This window comes from Schistocerca cancellata, chromosome 8 (genome assembly GCF_023864275.1).
Source record: "Schistocerca cancellata isolate TAMUIC-IGC-003103 chromosome 8, iqSchCanc2.1, whole genome shotgun sequence".
Lineage (NCBI taxonomy): Eukaryota > Metazoa > Arthropoda > Insecta > Orthoptera > Acrididae > Schistocerca > Schistocerca cancellata.
This window is the reverse complement of record NC_064633.1, coordinates 555,331,192-555,356,330: the sequence shown is the minus strand read 5'-3', so window position 1 is coordinate 555,356,330 and position 25,139 is coordinate 555,331,192. Positions and strand designations below refer to the sequence as shown.

Here is a 25,139-nt window from a genome sequence, read left to right as displayed (position 1 = left end):
TGGCTACTGACTTCTTTTGATGTGTTAGGTTTATAGAATGAATTATACTTTTTGTAGAATAAAATTAGATTTACTGTGTTTTTTCAAAGTTCAGAGCAAGCCCATTCACAGAAACGTGATGGTACGCATTTCTCCTCCTTACACAAGGCATCACAAGAACGTTTCACCAGGCAACGCCGGTCAACTGCTGTTTGTCTACGAGAAATCAGTTGACAACTTTGGTCATGTCAGCCCGTTGTAGGTGTCGCCACCGGCGCCAACCTTGTGTGAATGCTCTGAAAAGCTAATCATTTACATATCACAGCATCTTCTTCCTGTCGGTTAAATTTCGCGTGATCTTCGGGATGTAGCAATTTTAATGGCCAGTAGTGTAGGTCGCGCGGCAGCCACTCGCCGAGCGGCGCCATGGTCGCTAGCGGCTGCACCAGCCGGCAGCTGGTTGCGCCAGTCTGGGCTGCTGAACCGGGGAACAGGCGCGCCCGTGGCCTCTGGCGGGGCAGCCTTGGCCGCGCAGTTCACGGCCCCACCTACGGCTGGTTCCGGCGTGCTGTGCTCCACTACTCTGCTGTCTGCTGTGCGCGCCGTGGCCCACTTCAGTTCACTCGTGCTCCTCAGCTCAGTACCACTCTCTGCGTACAAAATATTAGGGCCATTCAAAAGTTCTACTCGCTGTGAGAGAGAATTGAAGAAAATAATTTACGAGGGTGAGTCAAATGAAAACTTTAAATATTTTTTTAAATATTACTTACTGTGCAGAGGTGGTACAAAGCTGCCTCACTTTTTACCATAATCTCCCCCACGCTCAATGCAAGTCCTCCAGCGCTTACAAAGTGCATAAATTCCTTTAGAAAAAAATTCTTTTGGTAGTCCACGCAACCACTCATGCGTACCTCTTCATTAGAACGGAACTTCTTTCCTCCCATTGCGTCTTTGAGTTGTCCAAACATATGGAAATCACTTGGGGCAAGGTCTGGTGAGTGGATGAGGAAGACACTCAAAATGCAGGTCTGTGACTGTTGCAACTGTTGTACGGGCAGTATGGGGCCTCATATTGTCATGTTTTTTTTTTGTTTTTTTTTTGTTTTTTTTTTTTTTTTTATTTGGCCTTTGTGTGTGTACTCAATTTAGCCATCGGCAACACATAGTGACAATGTACACATAATTGAATAAACAAATACAGAAATGCATATTTACAAGAATAAGAAGCTTAACTGTTACAGTTTTGTACATAATGTTTTAAAAATTGAATTGAATTGGAAAATAATTAAAAGTGTCTTGGCTTACAATTCATACCAATTTTGAAATATCTTCATCAGCAAGACATATTTATAATTTATGTACACCATTAAAACCTACAGATTGTAACCAGTACTCTTGATGAAGTTAACTATCACTTTATATAGACGAACGCCTTTAGTACACAAAAGAGAAGAAGCTGATTGAGGAAGATGGTAGCCCATACTCAGCAATGTCTTCAGAAAGACCAGCCGTTCACGGTCAAATTTGGGGCACATAAATAAGATGTGGTTGACGTCAGCTTCCGACTCAGGATCACACTCACATGCTGGTGAACTGTAAACGTTGATCCAATGTAGATGTTGTGGGAAAGAGGCATGATTGAAGCGGAGTCATATGATGGAAGAAATCGTGGATCGGTCCAGATGTGTCCTCATGAACCACGGCTGTGAAGGAATCCGAGGTTGTAGCACTGCGTAATAACCGCCTTTTGTCTGTTGTTGCAAAAGGACACCTGCTGACAGCAGTCCGCCCGCATCTCGTGGTCGTGCGGTAGCGTTCTCGCTTCCCACGCCCGGGTTCCCGGGTTCGATTCCCGGCGGGGTCAGGGATTTTCTCTGCCTCGTGATGGCTGGGTGTTGTGTGCTGTCCTTAGGTTAGTTAGGTTTAAGTAGTTCTAAGTTCTAGGGGACTTATGACCACAGCAGTTGAGTCCCATAGTGCTCAGAGCCATTTCAACAATTTTCTCATAAAACCCGGAAGGTGCAGTCTGTTTCACTTGTTGGCTTTCTGCTTCTTGGGTCGTCCTCAATGCTTACCTGACCTTCACGGAATCGAGCACACCACCATCATAACAGTGCTGCAATCAACTACACTATTCCCACGCACCTCTCTCAAAGCGTTGCAAATTTCCGTTGGGTTCTTTCCGCGTAGGGATTCGATTTTGATGCAAGAAAGCTGGCCACTACGTGTAATCCAACTTGACTCGCTTTCAGCATTCTTTTTGAAACCGAATTACTCACGACACATCCATGCAAACCAGCAAACGCATACATGACCGTCACACCGAAAGTCTCGCTCACAACGGACATGAATTTCAAATCGATCACGACACCGTAACCGTCGCGCATGCGCAGTGTGCAGGGCTTTTGATATGACCATCGTATATATAAATACATGGGTACTATCGCTTTACCCCTAGCTTCGAAGCGGGCCGCGGTGGTCTAGCGGTTCTAACGCTCCGTCCGGAACCGCGGGACTGCTACGGTCGCAGGTTCGAATCCTGCCTCGGGCATGGATGTGTGTGATGTCCTTAGGTTAGTTAGGTTTAAGTAGTTCTAAGTTCTAGGGGACTGATGACCACAGATGTTAAGTCCCATAGTGCTCAGAGCCATTTGAACCTAGCTTCGCCTGTGTTCGCGTATGGCACTCACAGGGGCTGGACAAAAATATGGAAACAGGGCAAGAAATGGATGCTTGATCATAAATGAAAATAGTAGCTAAGCCTGTAGGTTCTGCTGTTGTGTTTGGCCACGAACGACAGTTATGCATTGTTCTCAATATGTTGCAAGCGTCAGTCGTGGTCGGAAGAGTGTTGCGTGTACTTGCGAGGTCATTATATTGGAACTAGGCCAATTCGAACGTGAGAAAACTGAAGCGTTTAGTATTTCAAAAGGCACCATATCGAGATTTATACAGCATATAGGGAAAGAAGGAAAATATCACCCTCTAAGTCACAACGCAGGCGAAACCGTGTATTGTGTGATCATGACAGACGGTCATTCAAGAGGTTCAAATGGTTCAAATGGCTCTGAGCACTATGGGACTCAACATCTTAGGTCATAAGTCCCCTAGAACTCAGAACTACTTAAACCTAACTAACCTAAGGACATCACACACACCCATGCCCGAGGCAGGATTCGAACCTGCGACCGTAGCACCCTCGCGGTTCCGGACTGCAGCGCCAGAACCGCACGGCCACCGCGGTCGGCTGGTCGTTCAAGAGGATTATGACGAGAAATAAGAGGGTGACAGCTGCAAAGGTCACTGCAGAACTGAATGTGGCACTCATGAACTCTGTCAGCACAAAAACAGCACGAAAGGAGCTCCATAGAAAGAGACTTCCAGCGCGAGTGATGCAAATGTCTGCAACAGGAAAACGTAGTGCCAAAGCGAAAAAGATGTGGACTATTGAGCATCTGAAGAAAGTTGTTTGGTCGGATGAGTCTTGTTGCACAATGTTTCCAGCTTCTGGCTGAGGTTACTTCCCATGAGAGAAACATGGCAGGTGTTCAGTAGTGATTTGGGCAGCCGTATCTTACTATTTCATGAGGAAGGTACTCTGCTAGATCGCAATGTTGCCAAGGATTATGTGACCATTTTGGCTGACCATATCACACTATGTTTGTTCCTCATTGGTTATGCTCTGTTCCAAGATGGCAGGTCCCCTATTCGTACAGATCGCGTTGCTCAGGACTAGTTTTGTGAGCACACGGATCAATTTTATCATCTTTCCTAGCCACCACAGTCACCAGATCTCAATATTATCACCACTTTGGAGAGAAGGTTGATGATCGCTATCCACCTCCAACATTGTTACCTGAATGTGCCACTATTTAGCGGGAAGCTTCCCTTGAAAACCATAGAGGGCCTGTATATATCCATTCTGAGATGACTGGAAGCTGTTTTGAATGTCAATCGTTTTCCTGCATCGGATTATGCTCGTTAATGTGTTGTATTTCTGGTGTTTCCATATGCTTGTCCACCCCCTGCATATTACTCTCATCTCTTCCCCCTTTTCTCTGTCCATCTCCTCCTCCCCCATGATTCTATCTCTGACACCTGCTCTCTGTGACTAAGTCCTCCTTCCCTCTCTGTCTTTCCATCTCCTCCTGCACCCTCTCACTAGCCAACTCCTTCTCTCCCTTCTTGATCTCTCTGCTTAGCTGTGCTCATCTGTGTGTACGGCCCTCGACCACATTCCAATCCTAAGTGCATAGCATCCCTGTCATGCAGGGCAGCCTAGATGTCAAGGGCTAAGAACCCCACCTCGCAGCCCTGTAGAAGTTGGGCGGTTGTTACTCTGACAGTACTTCTTCCCAGACAACAAGTAATATATGCTCCACATTTTTGTGAAATTGATCCAGTGGTTCAGGAGTAGATATGAAGCATGGAGCATACAGACACATACACACACACACACACACACGTGCGCACACACACACACACACACACACACACACGCGCGCGCGCGCGCGCGCGCGCGTACACACACACACACATACACATACACACACATATATTCGTTTATATATACACTCCTGCAAATTGAAATAAGAACACCGTGAATTCATTGTCCCAGGAAGGGGAAACTTTATTGACACATTCCTGGGGTCAGATACATCACATGATCACACTGACAGAACCACAGGCACATAGACACAGGCAACAGAGCATGCACAATGTCGGCACTAGTACAGTGTATATCCACCTTTCGCAGCAATGCAGGCTGCTATTCTCCCATGGAGACGATCGTAGAGATGCTGGATGTAGTCCTGTGGAACGGCTTGCCATGCCATTTCCACCTGGCGCCTCAGTTGGACCAACGTTCGTGCTGGACGTGCAGACCGCGTGAGACGACGCTTCATCCAGTCCCAAACATGCTCAATGGGGGACAGATCCGGAGATCTTGCTGGCCAGGGTAGTTGACTTACACCTTCTAGAGCACGTTGGGTGGCACGGGATACATGCGGACTTGCATTGTCCTGTTGGAACAGCAAGTTCCCTTGCCGATCTAGGAATGGTAGAACGATGGGTTCGATGACGGTTTGGATGTACCGTGCACTATTCAGTGTCCCCTCGACGATCACCAGTGGTGTACGGCCAGTGTAGGAGATCGCTCCCCACACCATGATGCCGGGTGTTGGCCCTGTGTGCCTCGGTCGTATGCAGTCCTGATTGTGGCGCTCACCTGCACGGCGCCAAACACGCATACGACCATCATTGGCACCAAGGCAGAAGCGATTCTCATCGCTGAAGACGACACGTCTCCATTCGTCCCTCCATTCACGCCTGTCGCGACACCACTGGAGGCGGGCTGCACGATGTTGGGGCGTGAGCGGAAGACGGCCTAACGGTGTGCGGGACCGTAGCCCAGCTTCATGGAGACGGTTGCGAATGGTCCTCGCCGATACCCCAGGAGCAACAGTGTCCCTAATTTGCTGGGAAGTGGCGGTGCGGTCCCCTACGGCACTGCGTAGGATCCTACGGTCTTGGCGTGCATCCGTGCGTCGCTGCGGTCCGGTCCCAGGTCGACGGGCACGTGCACCTTCCGCCGACCACTGGCGACAACATCGATGTACTGTGGAGACCTCACGCCCCACGTGTTGAGCAATTCGGCGGTACGTCCACCCAGCCTCCCGCATGCCCACTATACGCCCTCGCTCAAAGTCTGTCAACTGCACATACGGTTCACGTCCACGCTGTCGCGGCATGCTACCAGTGTTAAAGACTGCGATGGAGCTCCGTATGCCACGGCAAACTGGCTGACACTGACGGCGGCGGTGCACAAATGCTGCGCAGCTAGCGCCATTCGACGGCCAACACCGCGGTTCCTGGTGTGTCCGCTGTGCCGTGCGTGTGATCATTGCTTGTACAGCCCTCTCGCAGTGTCCGGAGCAAGTATGGTGGGTCTGACACACCGGTGTCAATGTGTTCTTTTTTCCATTTCCAGGAGCGTATTTCGATTCTACAGTGGAGGGAGTGCTGACCCCAAACTTCCTGGTGGATAGTAGGCAGTGGGCATACGAAATACCCTTCAAATGATCTTTGGTGTCAAATTACAGTTGAGACAATTGTGCATGTCGTATTTTGTTGACGTCACCATCAGCACTTGCTTATCTCCGAGATCTTTCCAGGAATCATGAAAACCTGCCATGGGATAATAGCAGGAGGGTCTCCTCACCCCCCATCCACCTCCATTTCTGCATGAAGCACCTCTGCTCCCCATTCTCCTCCATTCTTGGGAGTGAGATTTGACTGTAGTTTGCGTATATGTCATATTTCGCTGACATCAGCACCTCCAACCCCTGCACACTCCGCCCTCCCTGCAGTTCTGCAGATTTCTGCCCATCACCCCCATGTGCCCATGTGCTCATGGGCCTCACACCTCTGCTTTGCAACTATTTTTGCATTACTGACTTCAAAAAATTAGTTTTCTGACTGCTCACCAGTGCTCACATTGGTAACTTTGATCTGAAGCTGCATATCGTTTGCCATGGAATATTTGAACGACTAGACAGCATATTTCTCTATAAATAATTAAAAACCGTCATTTGTGTACAAAATATGAATAACGATATAGGAATTTTTATTTGTTGAAAATGAGTTTTCTACCAGCCTTGATACTATAAATAAAAGCAAGTCCACTTTCATATCCTACTTGTTTCTCAACAACAGATGGCTGCACTGAAAAATCGATACTTCTCTACAAATAATTAAAAACTAACAATTAATTACAAAATGTAAATAATACATTACAACAGTTGACCTTTGAGAATGTAGTTCACAAAATTCGATGTCATAAAACTATCCTGACCAGGCTTATAACAACAGAAAAAATAATGGTACTTATGTAGAAGGCATGCCTTATCTAAAGCATCCCACCTCCATACTCGTCAAGAAAATCACAGACTGCATGGGCATCGTGGTAAAACACATGTTATGGACAGGTGCCTCCATCTATATCTCGAGCCTTACGAACTCCAGATCGCACGATCATTAACTTGAAATACTCCAGCTGGTTCTGCCTAGCTCTGAGTGACATTGTGTGCCTTGCTTCTCCATCTGCTGCCTATGATGCTGTACCATTGGTTATAACGCGTTGTGCCAGCATGCCAGGCTGAGGTGTTGCCTTAGTATTTAGCATTAACAGAGCATAGATTCGAACAGGTATGCTGGTTGCTTGACGCCTGACAGCTGACACATGATGTCCAACACATGATGTCTGTGCATGATGCATGATGTCTGACATCTGACCCATGATGCCCAACGCCCAATGCCTGACAGCCCTGTGAGAAACTGACATGTGCACACACACACACACACACACACACACACACACACACACACACACAGCAGTGCAAGTGAGCTGTGAGTTTTCAATTAGACTGCAAGTACAAGCATATTTAGAAGGAATCTTTAGAGAGTTAAAGGAGGCTTGTGTTGTAGTTGAAAGTACTAACATTTCTTCCTCCAATGTGCTAAACACTCCTCTCATCTTCGTGAGGAAGAAGAGACCAACTGACGAACACTTTTGTTTGTGGTTTTTACTAGAGAAAATGGACAATCTTGTTGGTGATAGTGATAGCATAAATTACACATCCACTAAAATAATTATCTTGTAAATAGAACATTATATTCATTTATTTACTTCTTTTTTTCCAACTCCTCTCTTGCAAGCTTCAGGTAGGCGTTTAACAATCGTCATATGTCCTCCTCTTGAAGAACTGAGAAATTCATTTTGGATTATTTATTGGTAGCTATGTACGTTATACTACCAATATCAGTAACAAGATTGTCTAAGTTCTCCAGTAAGAACCACAAAGTAAAGTGTATGTCAGTTGGTCTCTTCTGCCTCCCCAATAACCGAGGGAAGTTTAACACATTGGAGGAAAACATGTTAATACTTTCCACTACCACGGAAGCCTCCTTCACACTCTGAAGATCAAAGATGGCGGTACTTCTGCTCTGTTAATGCTAGATAGTAAGGCAAGACCCCATCCTGGCACGCTGGTACAACACTTCGTAACCAATTGTGCACCAACATAGGCAAAAGCAGGCGGAGAAGCAAGGCACACGATCTCACTGACACGTAGGCAGACAAACATAGGGCACTTCAAGTTCATAATCGTGTGATCCGTTGTTTGGAAGGCTCCAGATATAGACGAACGCATCTATCTGTAACATATTTTAATACCACGGTACCCATGCAGTCCGTGGCTTTCTCGACCAGTATGGAGGTGGGATGCTTTAGATAAGGCATGTCTTCTATGTAAGTAGCGTTTTTCTTTTCCTGTTGGTCAGGCCAGTTATATGTCATCGAATTTTGAGGCCTACATTATCAAAGGTCAACTGTTGTAATCTACCATTGGGAAAAATACTTCATAATTTTTTGCACTAATTTGATGAATATGTATATATGCGGAAATCAACTCACGAGTTCTTTTAATCTGCAGACGTTTTTTTGCAATATTGTTACATCAAACAGCATTTTTTTGTACTGATGACTGGAGGAATTGGGATTTGCTATCATTTCGTTTTCTGGGCTTGTGAGAAGGTATTTAAGGTAAAACTCACTTTCAACAAATACGAATTTCTAATTTATTATTAATATTTTCTAAGTAAATGTTGGTTTTTAATTTTTTAGAGAGAAGTATCGATTTTTCAGTGCTGCCATCTGTAGTTTTATGAAATAGCATTTTCAGTCCTACATTCTCAAATATCAGTTGTTGAAATCTACCATGGGGGCAAATACATCGGGATTTTGGGCACTGATTTGACGAATACGTGTATATATGAAAATTATCTCGCACTTTCTTTTACAATGCAAACTTTTTTTCATATTGTGACATCAGACATCGTTTATTCACATAGTTACCTCAACTACTACTGCAAACACTGTACTTTTTGTGCTGCTACCTTATTTTGGAGATCTTTTAAGATTTTTCGACATGTTAGATGAGGAAAAGAATTAATTTGGACGCTGTTTCGTTTCTAAACTCCTGTTGGGGACATCTACTGGAGTAATACAGGGATCGAACTATTATCGAGATTTTACAGAGCGCCCATCTGCTGGTGACCGAAGGAACTGGGATTTGCTATTATTTCCTGTTTTCTGGGTTTATGAGATGGTATTTAAGGTAATAAACACATTAAACAAATACAAATTCCTAATTTATTATTCATATTTTGCAAGCAAATGTTGGTTTCCAGTTATTTATTGAGAACTATGCTCTCTACTATTCTGAATAGTCCATGGCGAATGACATACAGCTTCAAAGCAAAGTTACCAATGTGAGGATGGATGAGTAGTCCTCAAACTAATTCTTTGTAAGTTAGTAAATGCAAAGACAGTGGCGGAGCGGAGGTATGAGGCGTGCGGGAGCTTGTGGGCACAGGACGGATCCACAAGCTCTCGCACGACCCTCCATATGCCTCCGTATGAGTCGTAACTTCTCGTAACATATTTTCGTGGTCCTTGTATGTTACGTATATTATCAGCAGTAGAACCGTTCAGCAGTCAGCTTCGAAGGCGGGTTCTCTAAATTTTCTCAATATACACTCCTGGAAATGGAAAAAAGAACACATTGACACCGGTGTGTCAGACCCACCATACTTGCTCCGGACACTGCGAGAGGGCTGTACAAGCAATGATCACACGCACGGCACAGCGGACACACCAGGAACCGCGGTGTTGGCCGTCGAATGGCGCTAGCTGCGCAGCATTTGTGCACCGCCGCCGTCAGTGTCAGCCAGTTTGCCGTGGCATACGGAGCTCCATCGCAGTCTTTAACACTGGTAGCATGCCGCGACAGCGTGGACGTGAACCGTATGTGCAGTTGACGGACTTTGAGCGAGGGCGTATAGTGGGCATGCGGGAGGCCGGGTGGACGTACCGCCGAATTGCTCAACACGTGGGGCGTGAGGTCTCCACAGTACATCGATGTTGTCGCCAGTGGTCGGCGGAAGGTGCACGTGCCCGTCGACCTGGGACCGGACCGCAGCGACGCACGGATGCACGCCAAGACCGTAGGATCCTACGCAGTGCCGTAGGGGACCGCACCACCACTTCCCAGCAAATTAGGGACACTGTTGCTCCTGGGGTATCGGCGAGGACCATTCGCAACCGTCTCCATGAAGCTGGGCTACGGTCCCGCACACCGTTAGGCCGTCTTCCGCTCACGCCCCAACATCGTGCAGCCCGCCTCCAGTGGTGTCGCGACAGGCGTGAATGGAGGGACGAATGGAGACGTGTCGTCTTCAGCGATGAGAGTCGCTTCTGCCTTGGTGCCAATGATGGTCGTATGCGTGTTTGGCGCCGTGCAGGTGAGCGCCACAATCAGGTCTGCATACGACCGAGGCACACAGGGCCGACACCCGGCATCATGGTGTGGGGAGCGATCTCCTACACTGGCCGTACACCACTGGTGATCGTCGAGGGGACACTGAATAGTGCACGGTACATCCAAACCGTCATCGAACCCATCGTTCTACCATTCCTAGACCGGCAAGGGAACTTGCTGTTCCAACAGGACAATGCACGTCCGCATGTATCCCGTGCCACACAACGTGCTCTAGAAGGTGTAAGTCAACTACCCTGGCCAGCAAGATCTCCGGATCTGTCCCCCATTGAGCATGTTTGGGACTGGATGAAGCGTCGTCTCACGCGGTCTGCACGTCCAGCTCGAATGCTGGTCCAACTGAGGAGCCAGGTGGAAATGGCATGGCAAGCCGTTCCACAGGACTACATCCAGCATCTCTACGATCGTCTCCATGGGAGAATAGCAGCCTGCATTGCTGCGAAAGGTGGATATACACTGTACTAGTGCCGACATTGTGCATGCTCTGTTGCCTGTGTCTATGTGCCTGTGCTTCTGTCAGTGTGATCATGTGATGTATCTGACCCCAGGAATGTGTCAATAAAGTTTCCCCTTCCTGGGACAATGAATTCACGGTGTTCTTATTTCAATTTCCAGGAGTGTAGTTTCTCGAAAAGAAGGTCGTCTTCCCTCCAGCGATTCCCATTTGTGTTCCTGAAGCGTATGAATTACTTCGATGACTTCCTTCAATCTGACCTGGTACAGATCCCAAATACTCGAGCAGTACTCAAGAATAGGTGGCACCAGTGTTCTGTATCCGGTCTCGTTTACAGGTGAGCCACTCTAGCCTAGAATATTCCCAATAAACCGAAGTCGACCTTTCACCTCCCCTACCACAGTTCTCACATACTCTTTCGATATCGTATCGCTGTGCAACGTTACGCCCAGATATTTAAACGACTTGATTGTGTCAAGCAGGACACTAGTAATATTGTTTCCGAACATTACAGGTTTGATCTTCCTACTCATGCGTATTATTCTACATTTTTCCACATTTAGGGATAGCTGCTATTTATCTCACCACCTGGAAATTTTGTCTGTCTTGTATCTTCTTACAGTCATTCAACTTCGACACCTTACGTACGTCAAGGCGTCATCACCAAACAACCGCAGACTGCTGCCCACACTGTTCGCCAAATCATATATGTATATGAAGAACAACAGTGTCCTACCACACTTGCCTCGGACACGCCTGACAGATGGCGATAGCATCGTGCACACGATCTGTAAAAGGGCAGTGCATTGGCGGAGCTGTCATTTGTACTCAGGTGGTCACTGTGAAAAGGGTTTCCGACGTGATTTATGGACTCACGACAGGAGTGATTGGCTGATTTGGGGGAAGCGCCAAAACAGAGAGGCCATCGGCCCCATCGGGTTAGGGAAGGATGGGATAAGAATTCGACATCGCCCTTTCAGAGTAACCGTCCCGGCATTTGCTTGGAGCGATTTAGGGAAATCACGGAAAACCTAAATCAGAATGGTCGGACTCAGGTTTGAATCGTCGGCCTCCCGGATGCGAGCCCAGTGTGCTAACCACTGTACCATCTCATTCGATGCACGACAAGAATTACGGACTCTGAAGGCGGCCTGTTAGTTGGGGCTAGACGCATGGGACATTCAGTTTCGGAAATCATTAGGAATTCAATAGTCTGCGATCCACAGTGTCAAGAGTGTGCCGATAATACCAGATTTTAGGCGTTAGGTCTCACCACAGGCAACGCAGTGGCCGACGGCCTTCACTTAACGACAGAGAGCAGCGGCGTTTGCGTCGAATTGTCAGTGCTAATAGACGAGCAACACTGCTTGAAATAACCGCAAAAATCAATGTGGGACTGTAACCTCCCCGTCACTTATCGACCTTAATGACAGTGAAAAATTAAACCGCGTGTACCTAATGGAAATTTGGGAAAAGCAATCGTCACTGAAGTTAATCTGTCGGTAAAGAGGGAGGAAAGGGTTACATCTAAATGAAAGGAAAAATGCTAATGCAACTGGTGGAAATTAATTTTGAAAAAGGGTAAAGTTAATAAAGAAAGTAAATGTGTGGCCATTACGTTAACAATTAACTGGCGGTAATTATATATTGAGATTTGGGGGAAATTACGGTCGCCAGTCCTAAGGACAATTACTATAGTAACTGAAAACGAAAGGTTATTACACATATAACTAGCACTAGAAGCGTGGCAACTGAAGGTTGACACGTGCAGTGTGAAAACTGAAAGTTTGTCAGAAGTAATGAATTTCGCTACACTCTGACTTAATTTAGCAAAAGAATTAATAAAACAGGAAAATCGAAAGTTAATTTAGTGACTGAAGTTAATAGTGAGCTTTCTTTCTGAAGCACATCGAAATTCAGTAAAATACGGTTAGTCTTGGACTACCTCAACAATCATTTCAAAAGCTACTTGAATCTACGCAATTTAGAAATAAGAGATTTAACTTTGAACTTGAATTAAATGATTCTGAACAATTAACAATAGTAAAATTTAGTACGTACCAAGCTGAGCTGCAGTCACAGGTAAGCTAAAATACGGTAACAAAACTCGCACTCTTAATTTGTGCTAGTGTAATCTGAATATTGTAGCCAGCTATGAATACATTAACTGAACTTTGAAATTAAAGCAGCGAAATTGAATGATTGTATTTTAATGCTGGCGTCTGAATTTCAATGACACTCGGGTTCATTTCGGAAAAGGAAGGGACCCTGCTTGGCAATACAATTGCGACAATGAGCAACAAACGTTCATGCTAAGTTGCTGTAATTTTGTGATGCAACAATTTTAAAAGTTTGGAAAGCTCAGGTCTGCCATACAGTTCTAAAACTTTACGTGCTTCCAGTCTTCCTTGTTGGTTGATTGAAGGTTTGAAGCCGTCGATCGAGGAGGTGGCGACAGTCACTCATTGTCGGCCGTCGCTGTTGCAGAAGCTGGATGTTGGCGTGCCTTCTTCTCGACACGGTCACCAGACGAAACGGGCTCTTGATGTGCGCCAGCTAATGCTTCCCGTCCGCGACACCATGTCAGAAACTATCATCGCAAGTCGAGCGCAATTACATGCTGCCAAACCCCGAAAGCGCGGCAACTCGCGGGAGCTTCACACAACACACCTGCTCCACTCGCTACTCCAGCCAGACTCTCTCTCTGCCCGCGCTCCACGCGCCAGAGTTAGCACTACCAAAGATCGTACACACTTTGATTCTACACACGAACTATCGATGTAATCGTTCCATAGCAGTTTTCCCTAGGCAAGAACCAGCGTAAAAATACAAATAATATTTACGAAACAAACCAATTATACATCGATATAAATGCATAAATATATATATATATATATATATATATATATATATATACAAATAGTAAAACAATTACAAAATACGAAGACACAAAAATGTTATATATTCAGGTAACAAAAATAAGGAAAACAAATTTATAGTACAATAGATGGAAATAAGAGGATATGCATTTCCGGCGTTACAGGACGTTTGATGAACGTATCCGCTACTACAGCGTGGCAAAATGTGGCGTTAATGGGCTACGGCAGCAGACGACTGACGCAAGTGCCTTTTTCTGATAGCAAGACATCGCCTGCAACGCCTCTCCCGGGCTCGTGGCCATATCGGCTGGACTCTAGACGACTGGAAAGCCGTCACCTGGTAAGACGATTCGCGATTTCAGTTTGTAAGAGCTGAAGGAATGGTTCGAATGCGGCATAGACGCAACGAAGCCATCAACACAAATTGTCGACAAGGTACCTTACAAGGTTGCCATGGCTCCATAATGGTGTGGGCTGCGCTCGCGTGGAGTGGACTTATCCTTCTAGTCCGACAGAATCGATCGTTGACTGGAAACGGCTATGTTCGGCTTTTTGGCGACGATGTGCAGCCACTCATGGACTTAATGTCCGCAAATACCGAAGGAATTTTTATGGATGAAGAAGTGTCGGCAGATGTGCCGACACTGTTTGTAGAGAAGGAGGCCGAAATGCACGCGTCAACTCACGCAGGTTTGCTTAGGTCTGAAATAGGATACGTAATGAATGCTATAAAGAGAAGTACGTAGCTGCTGGAATACTTAACTTTAATCCATCATCTGTATACAGCATTCTTGATGATACAAGTGAGACTCTCTCTAGAAATGGTTAATGGCGCCTTGCTAGGTCGTGGCCATGGACTTAGCTGAAGACTATTCTAACTATCTCTCGGCAAATGAGAGAAAGGCTTCGTCAGTGTAGTCGCTAGCAAAGTCGTCCGTACAACTGGGGCGAGTGCTAGTAAGTCTCTCAAGACCTGCCGTGTGGTGGCGCTCGGTCTGCGATTACTGACAGTGGCGACACGCGGGTCCGACATGTACTAATGGACCGCGGCCGATTTAAAGCTACCACCTAGCAAGTGTGGTGTCTGGCGGTGACACCACAGATGACAATGTGCCATGTCACCAGGCCACAATTGTTCGCGATTGGTTTGAAGAACATTCAGGACAGTTCGAGTGAATGATCTGGCCTCACAAATCGCCCATAATGAATCCCATCAAATATTTATGGGACATAATCGAGAGGTCAGTTCGTGCACAAAACCCTACACCGGCAACAATTTCGCAATTATAGAAATTATAGACGGCTATAGAGGCGCCATGGCACCATATTTATGCAGAGGACTTCGAACCACTTGAGACCATGCCACGTCGAGTTGCTACATTGCGCCGAGCGAAAAGAGGTCCGACACGATATTACGACGTGCCCCATGATTTTTGTCATCTCATTGTATTGGCGGACACGGATACCTTCTCTGCACTGATACACGTGTATATCTGTCTAATACACTACCGGCCATTAAAATTGCTACACCAAGAAGATATGCAGATGATAAACGGGTATTCATTGCACAAATATATTATACTGGAACTGACATGTGATTACATTTTCACGCAATTTGGGTCCATAGATCCAGACAAATCAGTACCCAGAACAACCACCTCTGGCCGTAATAACGGCCTTGATACGCCTGGGCATTGAGTCAAACAGAGCTTGGATGGCGTGTACAGGTACAGCTGCCCATGCAGCTTCAACACGAAACCACAGTTCATCAAGAGTAGTGACTGTCGTATTGTGACGAGCCAGTTGCTCGGCCACCATTGAACAGACGTTTTCAGTTTGTGAGAGATCTGGAGAATGTGCTGGCCAGGGCAGGAGTCGAACATTTTCTGTATCCAGAAAGGCCCGTACAGGACCTGCAACATGCGGTCGTGCATTATCCTGCTGAAATGTAGGGTTTCGCAGGGATCGAATGAAGGGTAGAGCCACAGGTCGTAACACATCTGAAACGTAACGTCCACTGTTCAAAGTGGCGTCAATGCGAACAAGAGGTGACCGAGAAGTGTAAGCAATGGCACCCCATACCATCACGCCGAATGATACGCCAGTATGGCCATGACGAATACACGCTTCCAATGTGCGTTTACTGCGATGTCGCCAATCACGGATGCGACCATCACGATGCTGTTAACAGAACCTGGTTCATCCGAAAAAATGACGTTTTGACATTCGTGCACCCAGGTTCGTCGTTCAGTACACCATCGCACGCGCTCCTGTCTGTGATGCAGCGTCAAGTGTAACCGCAGACATGGTCTCCGAGCTGATAGTCCACGCTGCTGTAAACTCGTCGAACTGTTCGTGCAAATGGTTGTTGTTCTGCAAATGCCCCCACCTGTTTACACAGGGGTCGAGACGTGGCTGCACGATACGTTACAGCCATGCAGATAAGATGCCTGTCATCTCGACTGCTAGTGATACGAGGCCGTTGGGATCCAGTACGGCGTTCCGTATTACCCTCATGAACCCTCCGATTCCATATTCTGCTAACAGTCATTGGATCTCGACCAACGCGAGCAGCAATGCCGCGATACGATAAACCGCAATCGCGATAGGCCACAATCCTTCCTTTATCAAAGTCGGAAACGTGATGGTACGCATTTCTCCTCCTTACACGAGGCATCACAACAACGTTTCACCAGGCAACGCCGGTCAACTGCTGTTTATGTATGAGAAATCGGCTGGAAACTTTCCTCATGTCAGCACGTTGTAGGTGTCGCCACCTGCGCCAACCTTGTGTGAATACTCTGAAAAGCTAATCATCTGCATATCACAGCATCTCCTTCCTGTTGGTTAAATTTCGCGTCTGTAGTACGTCATCTTCGTGGTGTAGCAGTTTTAATGGCCAGTAGTGTATAAGTGTCTCCATCCTCGCATTGACTCGCGAGGAGTGATATTTCTGGACACTCCACAGCTAATAATTAAAATATATTAAGTATTTTCGCGATTGTGAATATGGACAACCATCAGCTGTAGAAAGGAATGACTACAACAAAATTCGTGCCGAACCGGGACTCGAACCCAGATTTCCTGCTTATCGCGAGTGGTCTCCTTACCATTTGGCTATCCGTGGACGACTCACGGCCACACCCAAATTTCCATATGTTGTCACCCACGCGTTTACAACCTGTACTCATACATCCATTATGTATAATTTCGTGTATGTCCGAAGGTACTTTGCGTCATAATTCAGAATACCACAGGCACTGCAAAGTCGTATTTATCCGGCAACACTGGGCAAGCAACTTTCAAGGAAAATGTCTCACCTGTACAGAAATATACATAATGGATGTACGAGTACAGGTTGTAGACAAGTCGTTGACCATGTACGGAAGTTTGTGTCTGGTCTTGAGTTGTGCACGGATAGCCAAATAGTATGGCGACCGGTCACTATATGCTGGAAATCCGGTTTCGAGTCCTAGTACGGAACGGAATATTTATTGTATTCATTCCATTCTACAGCTGATGGTTGTCCATATTCGCAATCGCGAAAATACGTCACATATTTTATAATGACTGTAGTCACCGCAGTGCTTCTTCTTTGCGGCATGCATGTATGTATGTCCAAAGAAAGTTTGCATCGTAATTCAGAAAAAACACAGACAGTGCAATATTGCAATAATTAAGAAGCCCTGTAATAGTTATAATTAACGTGCAGCTACCCACAGAGGTCCAGTGTGGGGGCTGTAATTATCGTTTGCCACCGAAACTTGGTAGATATTCTAACACATTAATGCGGAACCAATTTGCACTGGAAAAAATTAGTTCCAATTTCGGCCACCTGGTGCGAATCTGGAGCGGCGAAAGCGAGAAAACTGTTTCCATGCGTAAGTAATAGGAACGAGACGTGGCCAGAAAATGTCAAACGAGTGAGAAAGGTATAATGTTGATCTAATTATTATCTGCCGCGCATACAATTTATTCAGTATGACTACCGGAGACGTCCACGAGATCCTGCATCTTCGCAGCAGTTCGGGTGGAATCTGAGCAACGTGTTTCTGTAAGCTGACCATCTGATCAGGTAGAGGCCGAACTAGTCCCAGGTAAACGTCTTTTTTATTTTATTTAATAAAATTGCAGCCAAATAGCCATATACAGTTACTTTGCTTAACATTTTACATTTACATATTACATTTTTGCATATTCATTTATCGATTTCACTCTTTTACTGCACAGTTCTATGTGATATCGTTCACAGGCATCGTTACACAGTTCACATACACATGTTGCGGTTGGGTCGTGATAAGTTTTGTTTTTGCAGATTAGATGATGAAAGCCGTGAGTAGAAAGTCTAGTTACAACATGTCGCTGTTCGAAGTTTGGTGCTGTCCATGAGCGGTTCGTCATTGCTTCGGTGCCGTAAAACTCCGGCCATATTTTTTCTCGTTTGTCCTCCATGATCTTCAGTTGCTTTCTGGAAGCCCTGGTGTGTGGCATCATATATCGAAGTCTTATGTCTTCAATTAGGAATGTCTCTCTCGCTAGCATGTACACTAGTCTAGATCTTGTTGTCTTTGAGAGACCTAGTGCTCATTTTAGATAGGTCGATTTTACTTTTTCTAGTGTTTCTAGATTTTTTCTGTCAGGTGGTCCCATATAACCTCCATCCCATAGGCCAGGATTGGCAAGATTTTTGCGTTGAATAATTTCATGGCTGTTTCTAGACTGAGTAGGCGGATGTTTTTGATGTCCTGTATTGCTATTATTGCTTGGGCTGCACGTTGTGTTGTATGTTTTGTGAAGCATTTGGCTGTTGGTTGCAATGTCACTCGTAGGTATTGAAAAACGTCTTTTTTTAAATATCCGCAGAGGTAAAAGTCACAAGGATTCAGATCAAGTGATCTTGCAGATCATGCATCTGCAAAAACCTCTGGAGATAACACGTTCTTGGCAGGTTACATTAAGTAGATTTTTCACTGGGTAAGAGACATGAGGTGTTGCTCCGTCTTGCATAAAAACAGTGGTTTCCACACAGTTGCACTCTTACAAAGCAGGAATACATGCCGTACAAGGAATCCTCGATAATGCACAGACGTCACGCCGCACCCGACAGACCCTCTGGGTATATTCTCTTCAAAAAGGAAACTGCAGAGAATAAAAGTGCTTGTGAATGCACACCACACGGTCAAATACGGCCAGTGGAATGGCTCTTCGTGCACAGCAAGCGGCTTAACAGTGACCCAAATTTGGAAGTCGCGTATATTCACTGCATCCTGCTGGATCGTGCAGTCTAAAATGTGCCTCGTCACTCCATCGAACACTGCCCAGCCACGTGTCATCAGCATCGATCTGTGCAAGAAGCCAAAGAGCAAATTCAGAACGTTGCTGCGGATCATGAGGTTTGAATTGCAACATCGCCTGCATCTTGAACGGTACCAGCGTAATATACACTCCTGGAAATTGAAATAAGAACACCGTGAATTCATTGTCCCAGGAAGGGGAAACTTTATTGACACATTCCTGGGGTCAGATACATCACACGATCACACTGACAGAACCACAGGCACATAGACACAGGCAACAGAGCATGCACAATGTCGGCACTAGTACAGTGTATATCCACCTTTCGCAGCAATGCAGGCTGCTATTCTCCCATGGAGACGATCGTAGAGATGCTGGATGTAGTCCTGTGGAACGGCTTGCCCTGCCATTTCCACCTGGCGCCTCAGTTGGACCAGCGTTCGTGCTGGACGTGCAGACCGCGTGAGACGACGCTTCATCCAGTCCCAAACATGCTCAACGGGGGACAGATCCGGAGATCTTGATGGCCAGGGTAGTTGACTTACACCTTCTAGAGCACGTTGGGTGGCACGGGATACATGCGGACGTGCATTGTCCTGTTGGAACAGCAAGTTCCCTTGCCGGTCTAGGAATGGTAGAACGATGGGTTCGATGACGGTTTGGATGTACCGTGCACTATTCAGTGTCCCCTCGACGATCACCAGTGGTGTACGGCCAGTGTAGGAGATCGCTCCCCACACCATGATGCCGGGTGTTGGCCCTGTGTGCCTCGGTCGTATGCAGTCCTGATTGTGGCGCTCACCTGCACGGCGCCAAACACGCATACGACCATCATTGGCACCAAGGCAGAAGCGACTCTCATCGCTGAAGACGACACGTCTCCATTCGTCCTTCCATTCACGCCTGTCGCGACACCACTGGAGGCGGGCTGCACGATGTTGGGGCGTGAGCGGAAGACGGCCTAACGGTGTGCGGGACCGTAGCCCAGCTTCATGGAGACGGTTGCGAATGGTCCTCGCCGATACCCCAGGAGCAACAGTGTCCCTAATTTGCTGGGAAGTGGCGGTGCGGTCCCCTACGGCACTGCGTAGGATTCTACGGTCTTGACGTGCATCCGTGCGTCGCTGCGGTCCGGTCCCAGGTCGACGGGCACGTGCACCTTCCGCCGACCACTGGCGACAACATCGATGTACTGTGGAGACCTCACGCCCCACGTGTTGAGCAACTCGGCGGTACGTCCACCCGGCCTCCCGCATGCCCACTATACGCCCTCGCTCAAAGTCCGTCAACTGCACATACGGTTCACGTCCACGCTGTCGCGGCATGCTACCAGTGTTAAAGACTGCGATGGAGCTCCGTATGCCACGGCAAACTGGCTGACACTGACGGCGGCGGTGCACAAATGCTGCGCAGCTAGCGCCATTCGACGGCCAACACCGCGGTTCCTGGTGTGTCCGCTGTGCCGTGCGTGTGATCATTGCTTGTACAGCCCTCTCGCAGTGTCCGGAGCAAGTATGGTGGGTCTGACACACCGGTGTCAATGTGTTCTTTTTTCCATTTCCAGGAGTGTAGCTAGCAATACCTTCCGCACTGTTGACTATGGTATGGGCAATTCTCGCGATATTGTGCGGGCACTATAACTACTCTGGGCACGTGCTGCAGTAACAGCAGCTTCGTCAACAGCTTCCACGGGGGCAGGACGCCTTCCTCTCACAGATGCCACACCAAGTCCACCCGTGTTTCGAACTTCATTATTAACTATTAAATGACATCAGCCCTTGAGCCCCTTTTCTGGCATACCAGCTCTTTGGCAGTACTATAGATTACCCTGCTGTACTACGACCTTTGCCCCTGTTGTGATCTGGCGGCGGTATCTGCGATAGGGGAGTTGGTCGTCGGACTCGCCACGATGCGCTGAGACAGGGCTTAACAACTGGCCGGTTTTGAGCGCGAGTACTCGCGTCTGCTCAGGCACGTGCTCGCGAGCAGGTGCAAGGTCGCGGTGTAGGGAGGGAGGGAAGGGAGGGGAAATGCGCGCGCACGTTTGAATAGGGCCGCAGCGTGCCTATTGAATTCGCGCCGACTGTGTAACGTTAAAAGTACTACGATCAGCTCTAACAGTCACTTCGCTGGTTAAGAATCATGTCAAGTCGCCATTGTGTAACCCCAACCATGCTTTCGCAGTTCAACCCCCATTGGGAGGAATTGTATCTGTTTACAGAAAAAGATGGTGTCGCAAAATGTTTAGTATGTCACAAAACGCTGAATTCTTTTAGGAAATTTAATTTGCAGCGACATTATATGTCGTACCACGCGAAAGACTACGGAAGTGGAAAATGTGATGGACCAGATCGTGCACAGGAAGTTATGAAACTTAAAAGGAAGCTATCCGAAGAAGATCTGGACGACGAAGAAAAATCAACTGAGGCAGCTCTCAGAGTGAGTTACAAAATTGCTTTCCTTTTAGCAAAATCCCTGCGCCCCTTCACTATGGCGATTTAATAAAAGTATGTTTGGTAGTTGCAGCGGAACATTTGAGTCCATATCAAGTTGAACAGTTTCGGATTGTGCATTATCTAACATGACCATTATGCGTTGCATACAGGACATGGCCGACGACGTCCAGAGCGAGCTTGCAAATATCTGTAAAGATTTTATGGCCTATTGTCTAGCTCTGGACGAAAGTGTTGATATCACTGGAACAGCGCAGCTTTCCATATTTATTAGAGGTGTTAGTAGAGGTATTCAGGTGAGGGAGGAGCTCCTCGATGTAGTAGCCATGAAGAACACTACAACCGGAGGTGATATTTTAAGTAGTGTTGAAGGAAGTGTTGAAAATATAGGATTGTCGTGGAATTCTTTAGTTTCAGTGTCTACAGACGGTGCACCAGCGATGACAGGGAAAAAGTCAGGTTTCGTTGCGCTTTTGAAGGAGAAAATGCAAAAACTGACCGTGCCGAATGAAATAAGGGGCGTTCACTGTGCGATCCACCAGGAACACTTATGTGCAAAGAGTATCTCTCTAAAAAATGTGATGAGTGTTGTTGTTCGTACAAACAACTATATAAGGAAGCATGGGCTACAACACAGGCAATTTAAAAGCTTTCTTGAGCATGAAAGCCAGTATGGTAGCCTGCCTTATTACAGCGACGTCCGCTGGCTTAGTCGTGGCGAATTATTAAATCGATTTTTTTGCCTATTACATGGGATAAATATGTTCATGGAAATAAATAACATGTGTGTTCCTGAATTGAAAGAACCTTCTTGGAAATGTGATCTCGCGTTCTTAGCAGATTTAACTAGCCATCTGAATGCTTTGAACATTTCACTACAAGGTAAAGATCTGCTAATTACTCATTTCATAGATCGAACACGAGCTTTTAAAATGAAATTGACGCTTTGGGTGAGTCAAATGGAAACAGGAAATCTAGCTCATTTTCCTAAATTATCATCCGTGCAAGATGTTCACAAAGACTGTGAACGTTATTCACATAGTTTAGTTGCCCTTAAGGAAGAATTTGATCAACGCTTTCAAGATCTGACAGCACTAGACAGTGATTTTGATCTGTTCTCCTCTCCATATTCAGCGAATATTGAAGAGATTCGTCCTGAGCTGCAACTAGAAATTATTGACCTGCAGTGTGACAGAGAATACGGAGACAAATTTCAGAACAAGAAAAACGTTTTGGAATGCTACAGACACTTCCCTCAGGATAGATTTTCTCGTTTGCACAAATTGGCGGCTAGAATAACATCAATGTTCGGTTCCACGTATGTTTGTGTACAACTGTTCTCTGCAATGAAATGTAACAAGACGCGCCTGAGAAACGCATTGTCTGATCGAAATTTAAACTGCACACTGCGCCTACAATGCACAAGAACAATTACTCCGAACATAGACGCAATTGTAAAGAGCAAAAAGTACAAGATAACCGAGAATCCCACACTTCAGTGACATCTTTTATTGTGTAACACTTCACAAATTAATACGAATGTAGAGGCATACACTAAGCTAATAAAATTATGTGGCACGTGTACATTCTCCTTTATTCGTTTCATTTGTCGCAGTAATAATTCGTGAGTGATATCCCTGCAGGTCGCCGCAGATTTGCATTGACTGGCGGCAGCTGTTGTGTGCCCCACGTGACTCTCCCCACTCTCCGCTCTGGTCCGGTAGTGGGGGTAGCGTGCTCGCGCTGCTCCGTGCTCGCGCCTTGCTGCTCACAGCTTGTTCCGCGAGCACGTGTGTTGTGCAGCCCTGCGCGGGCCGGTCTACCTTGCAGGACGGTCGCGAGTTTGTGGTGGACCTGCCTGATGTCAACTTCGGGCGCTGCTCGTCGCATTGCCTTGGGGCCTGTTTTCTCGGAGAGACCTATCCCTCGAGACCATCTCGAACGACGCACTCCATCGTACGTGTAAGTGCTTTTGGTGCCTTGGTTTCGTCAAACAATTTGCTTTGCAGCGAGTGTGCTTGTTGTTCGGTTGATTCTAATGTACGTGTTGCCGAAGTAAGAGCTGCCGGTAGAGTCTGTGTGACTGTATGCAGACCAGCAGTTACTAAATGGTTCAAATGGCTCTAAGCACGACGGGACTTAACATCTGAGGTCGTTAGTCCCCTAGACTAAGAACTAATTAAGCGTAACTGACCTACGGAGATCACACACAACCATACACGAGGCAGGATTCGAACCTGCTACCGTAGCAGCAGCGCGGTTCCGGCCTAGAACCGCTCGGCCACAGCGGCCGGCCAGCAGTTACTATTTGCTTTAAAATCCGCTGGTTGGATGACTATTAATAGGCACATTAGCACGAAGGCGTGCGTGTGATTTAGGGTTATTGCCATCAAGCGACGTCCATGGTACATTGCTGCAAAAGAAAAAAAATTGCGACGAGTTATTCTGTTATTAATAAAACTTGTATATTGTAAAGCTAGTCGTTTATATATACTTCCTTATATACGTGCACTTATTCAATGCACTCACTCAACAGTAATTGGTTTGCGTATTTAATTGTCTATCGATTTCTTGACGTACATTGGTTGCTGTTTGGTTGGTGTTTGCCATGTCTTCTGCGCTCTGTTTATTTTCCAGTTTCTGCGAGTTGGGCTGCGTGGGTGCGGCGCCACGTCCCGCTTCGGTGCACAGAAGCTGTGACGTGCCGTCTAGTGGGAAGTGACTCCCGGTTGGGCCCCGGCGTTTAGGTGTTGTTGGGACGGCTGGCCTGCTGCTTCCGGCATTTAAGTTAAGTCACCTTTGCCCAGGGCAGCCTGGGGCAAAGCCCGTTTGATAAGCATAACCGATTTCATGTACTCTTTTTTTTAAGTTTTAAATTTGTTGAGTATGAATTGTAATTACAGTCACGTGTTGTGCTGGTTGAGTTTTTGGGGGTTCTAAACGCACTAATGCTTTTGGTAAATCACCTTCATATTGTAGATTATATTTTTTTAGAAAAAAATTTTGTGCCATTTCTTTAAATCAGCTTCTGACTATAATTTATTTGAAATCTCTGTGGGTCATCTCTTTAAGTCTGCCGGTAATTGTTATCTGCTGTCTTGCTTGAAAAGCAAGATATCTGTAACATTTTATAAAAGATGCACACGTTGATTGTCTCTTATCTGTTTTGAATAAACAATGAATTTGGTAGTTGTTCTTTAAGGAGTGACATTACAGCGGCCTTGACCTTCCATCCTAAGTGTACCCCTCATCCACACTTCCTAACGTACAGCCCTCTCCGCAGAACTTTCAGGCAGTGATACTCTCTCAACGCAGCAATATAAGGAGTGACATTACAGCGGCCTTGACCTTCCATCCTAAGTGTACCCCTCATCCACACTTCCTAACGTACAGCCCTCTCCGCAGAACTTTCAGGCAGTGATACTCTCTCAACGCAGCAATATAATTGCTGCCGTTCACATAAAACTAACAGCGCACGGTTTCTCTTCTCGATAGCCATGGTGTTCACTCACGCTATGGCTTGTCAAATGACAACGTGGATGTCATACCGTCATACAAACACTATACATGGGCAGATTCGCAACTCGTTACCAAAACTGGAGGTGGCCAAAATTGCAACTAATTTGGTTTTCAGCGTAAATCAGTTACGCATTAACGCATTAACATATCTACCAAGTTTCGC

General features: G+C 46.4%; 1 protein-coding gene across 1 annotated transcript; it reads left to right on the top strand.

Moving 5' to 3' along the window:
- Positions 1 to 358: 358 nt before the first annotated feature.
- Positions 359 to 24,270, top strand: LOC126095684 (uncharacterized). The gene is made up of 2 exons (XM_049910440.1): positions 359 to 704; positions 24,095 to 24,270. The coding sequence occupies exons 1-2, from the start codon at positions 359 to 361 to the stop codon at positions 24,202 to 24,204; spliced, it is 456 nt and encodes a 151-aa protein (XP_049766397.1). The 3' UTR covers positions 24,205 to 24,270.
- The last annotated feature ends 869 nt before the right edge of the window (positions 24,271 to 25,139 follow it).

Bases quoted from the DNA above. Each gene is read 5' to 3' on its own strand.
- LOC126095684 (XM_049910440.1), top strand. From the start codon at position 359: ATGGCCAGTAGTGTAGGTCGCGCGGCAGCCACTCGCCGAGCGGCGCCA. The intron at 705-24,094 runs GTGAGTCAAATG...TTTATTTTCCAG, and splicing joins GAAGAAAATAATTTACGAGG to TTTCTGCGAGTTGGGCTGCG.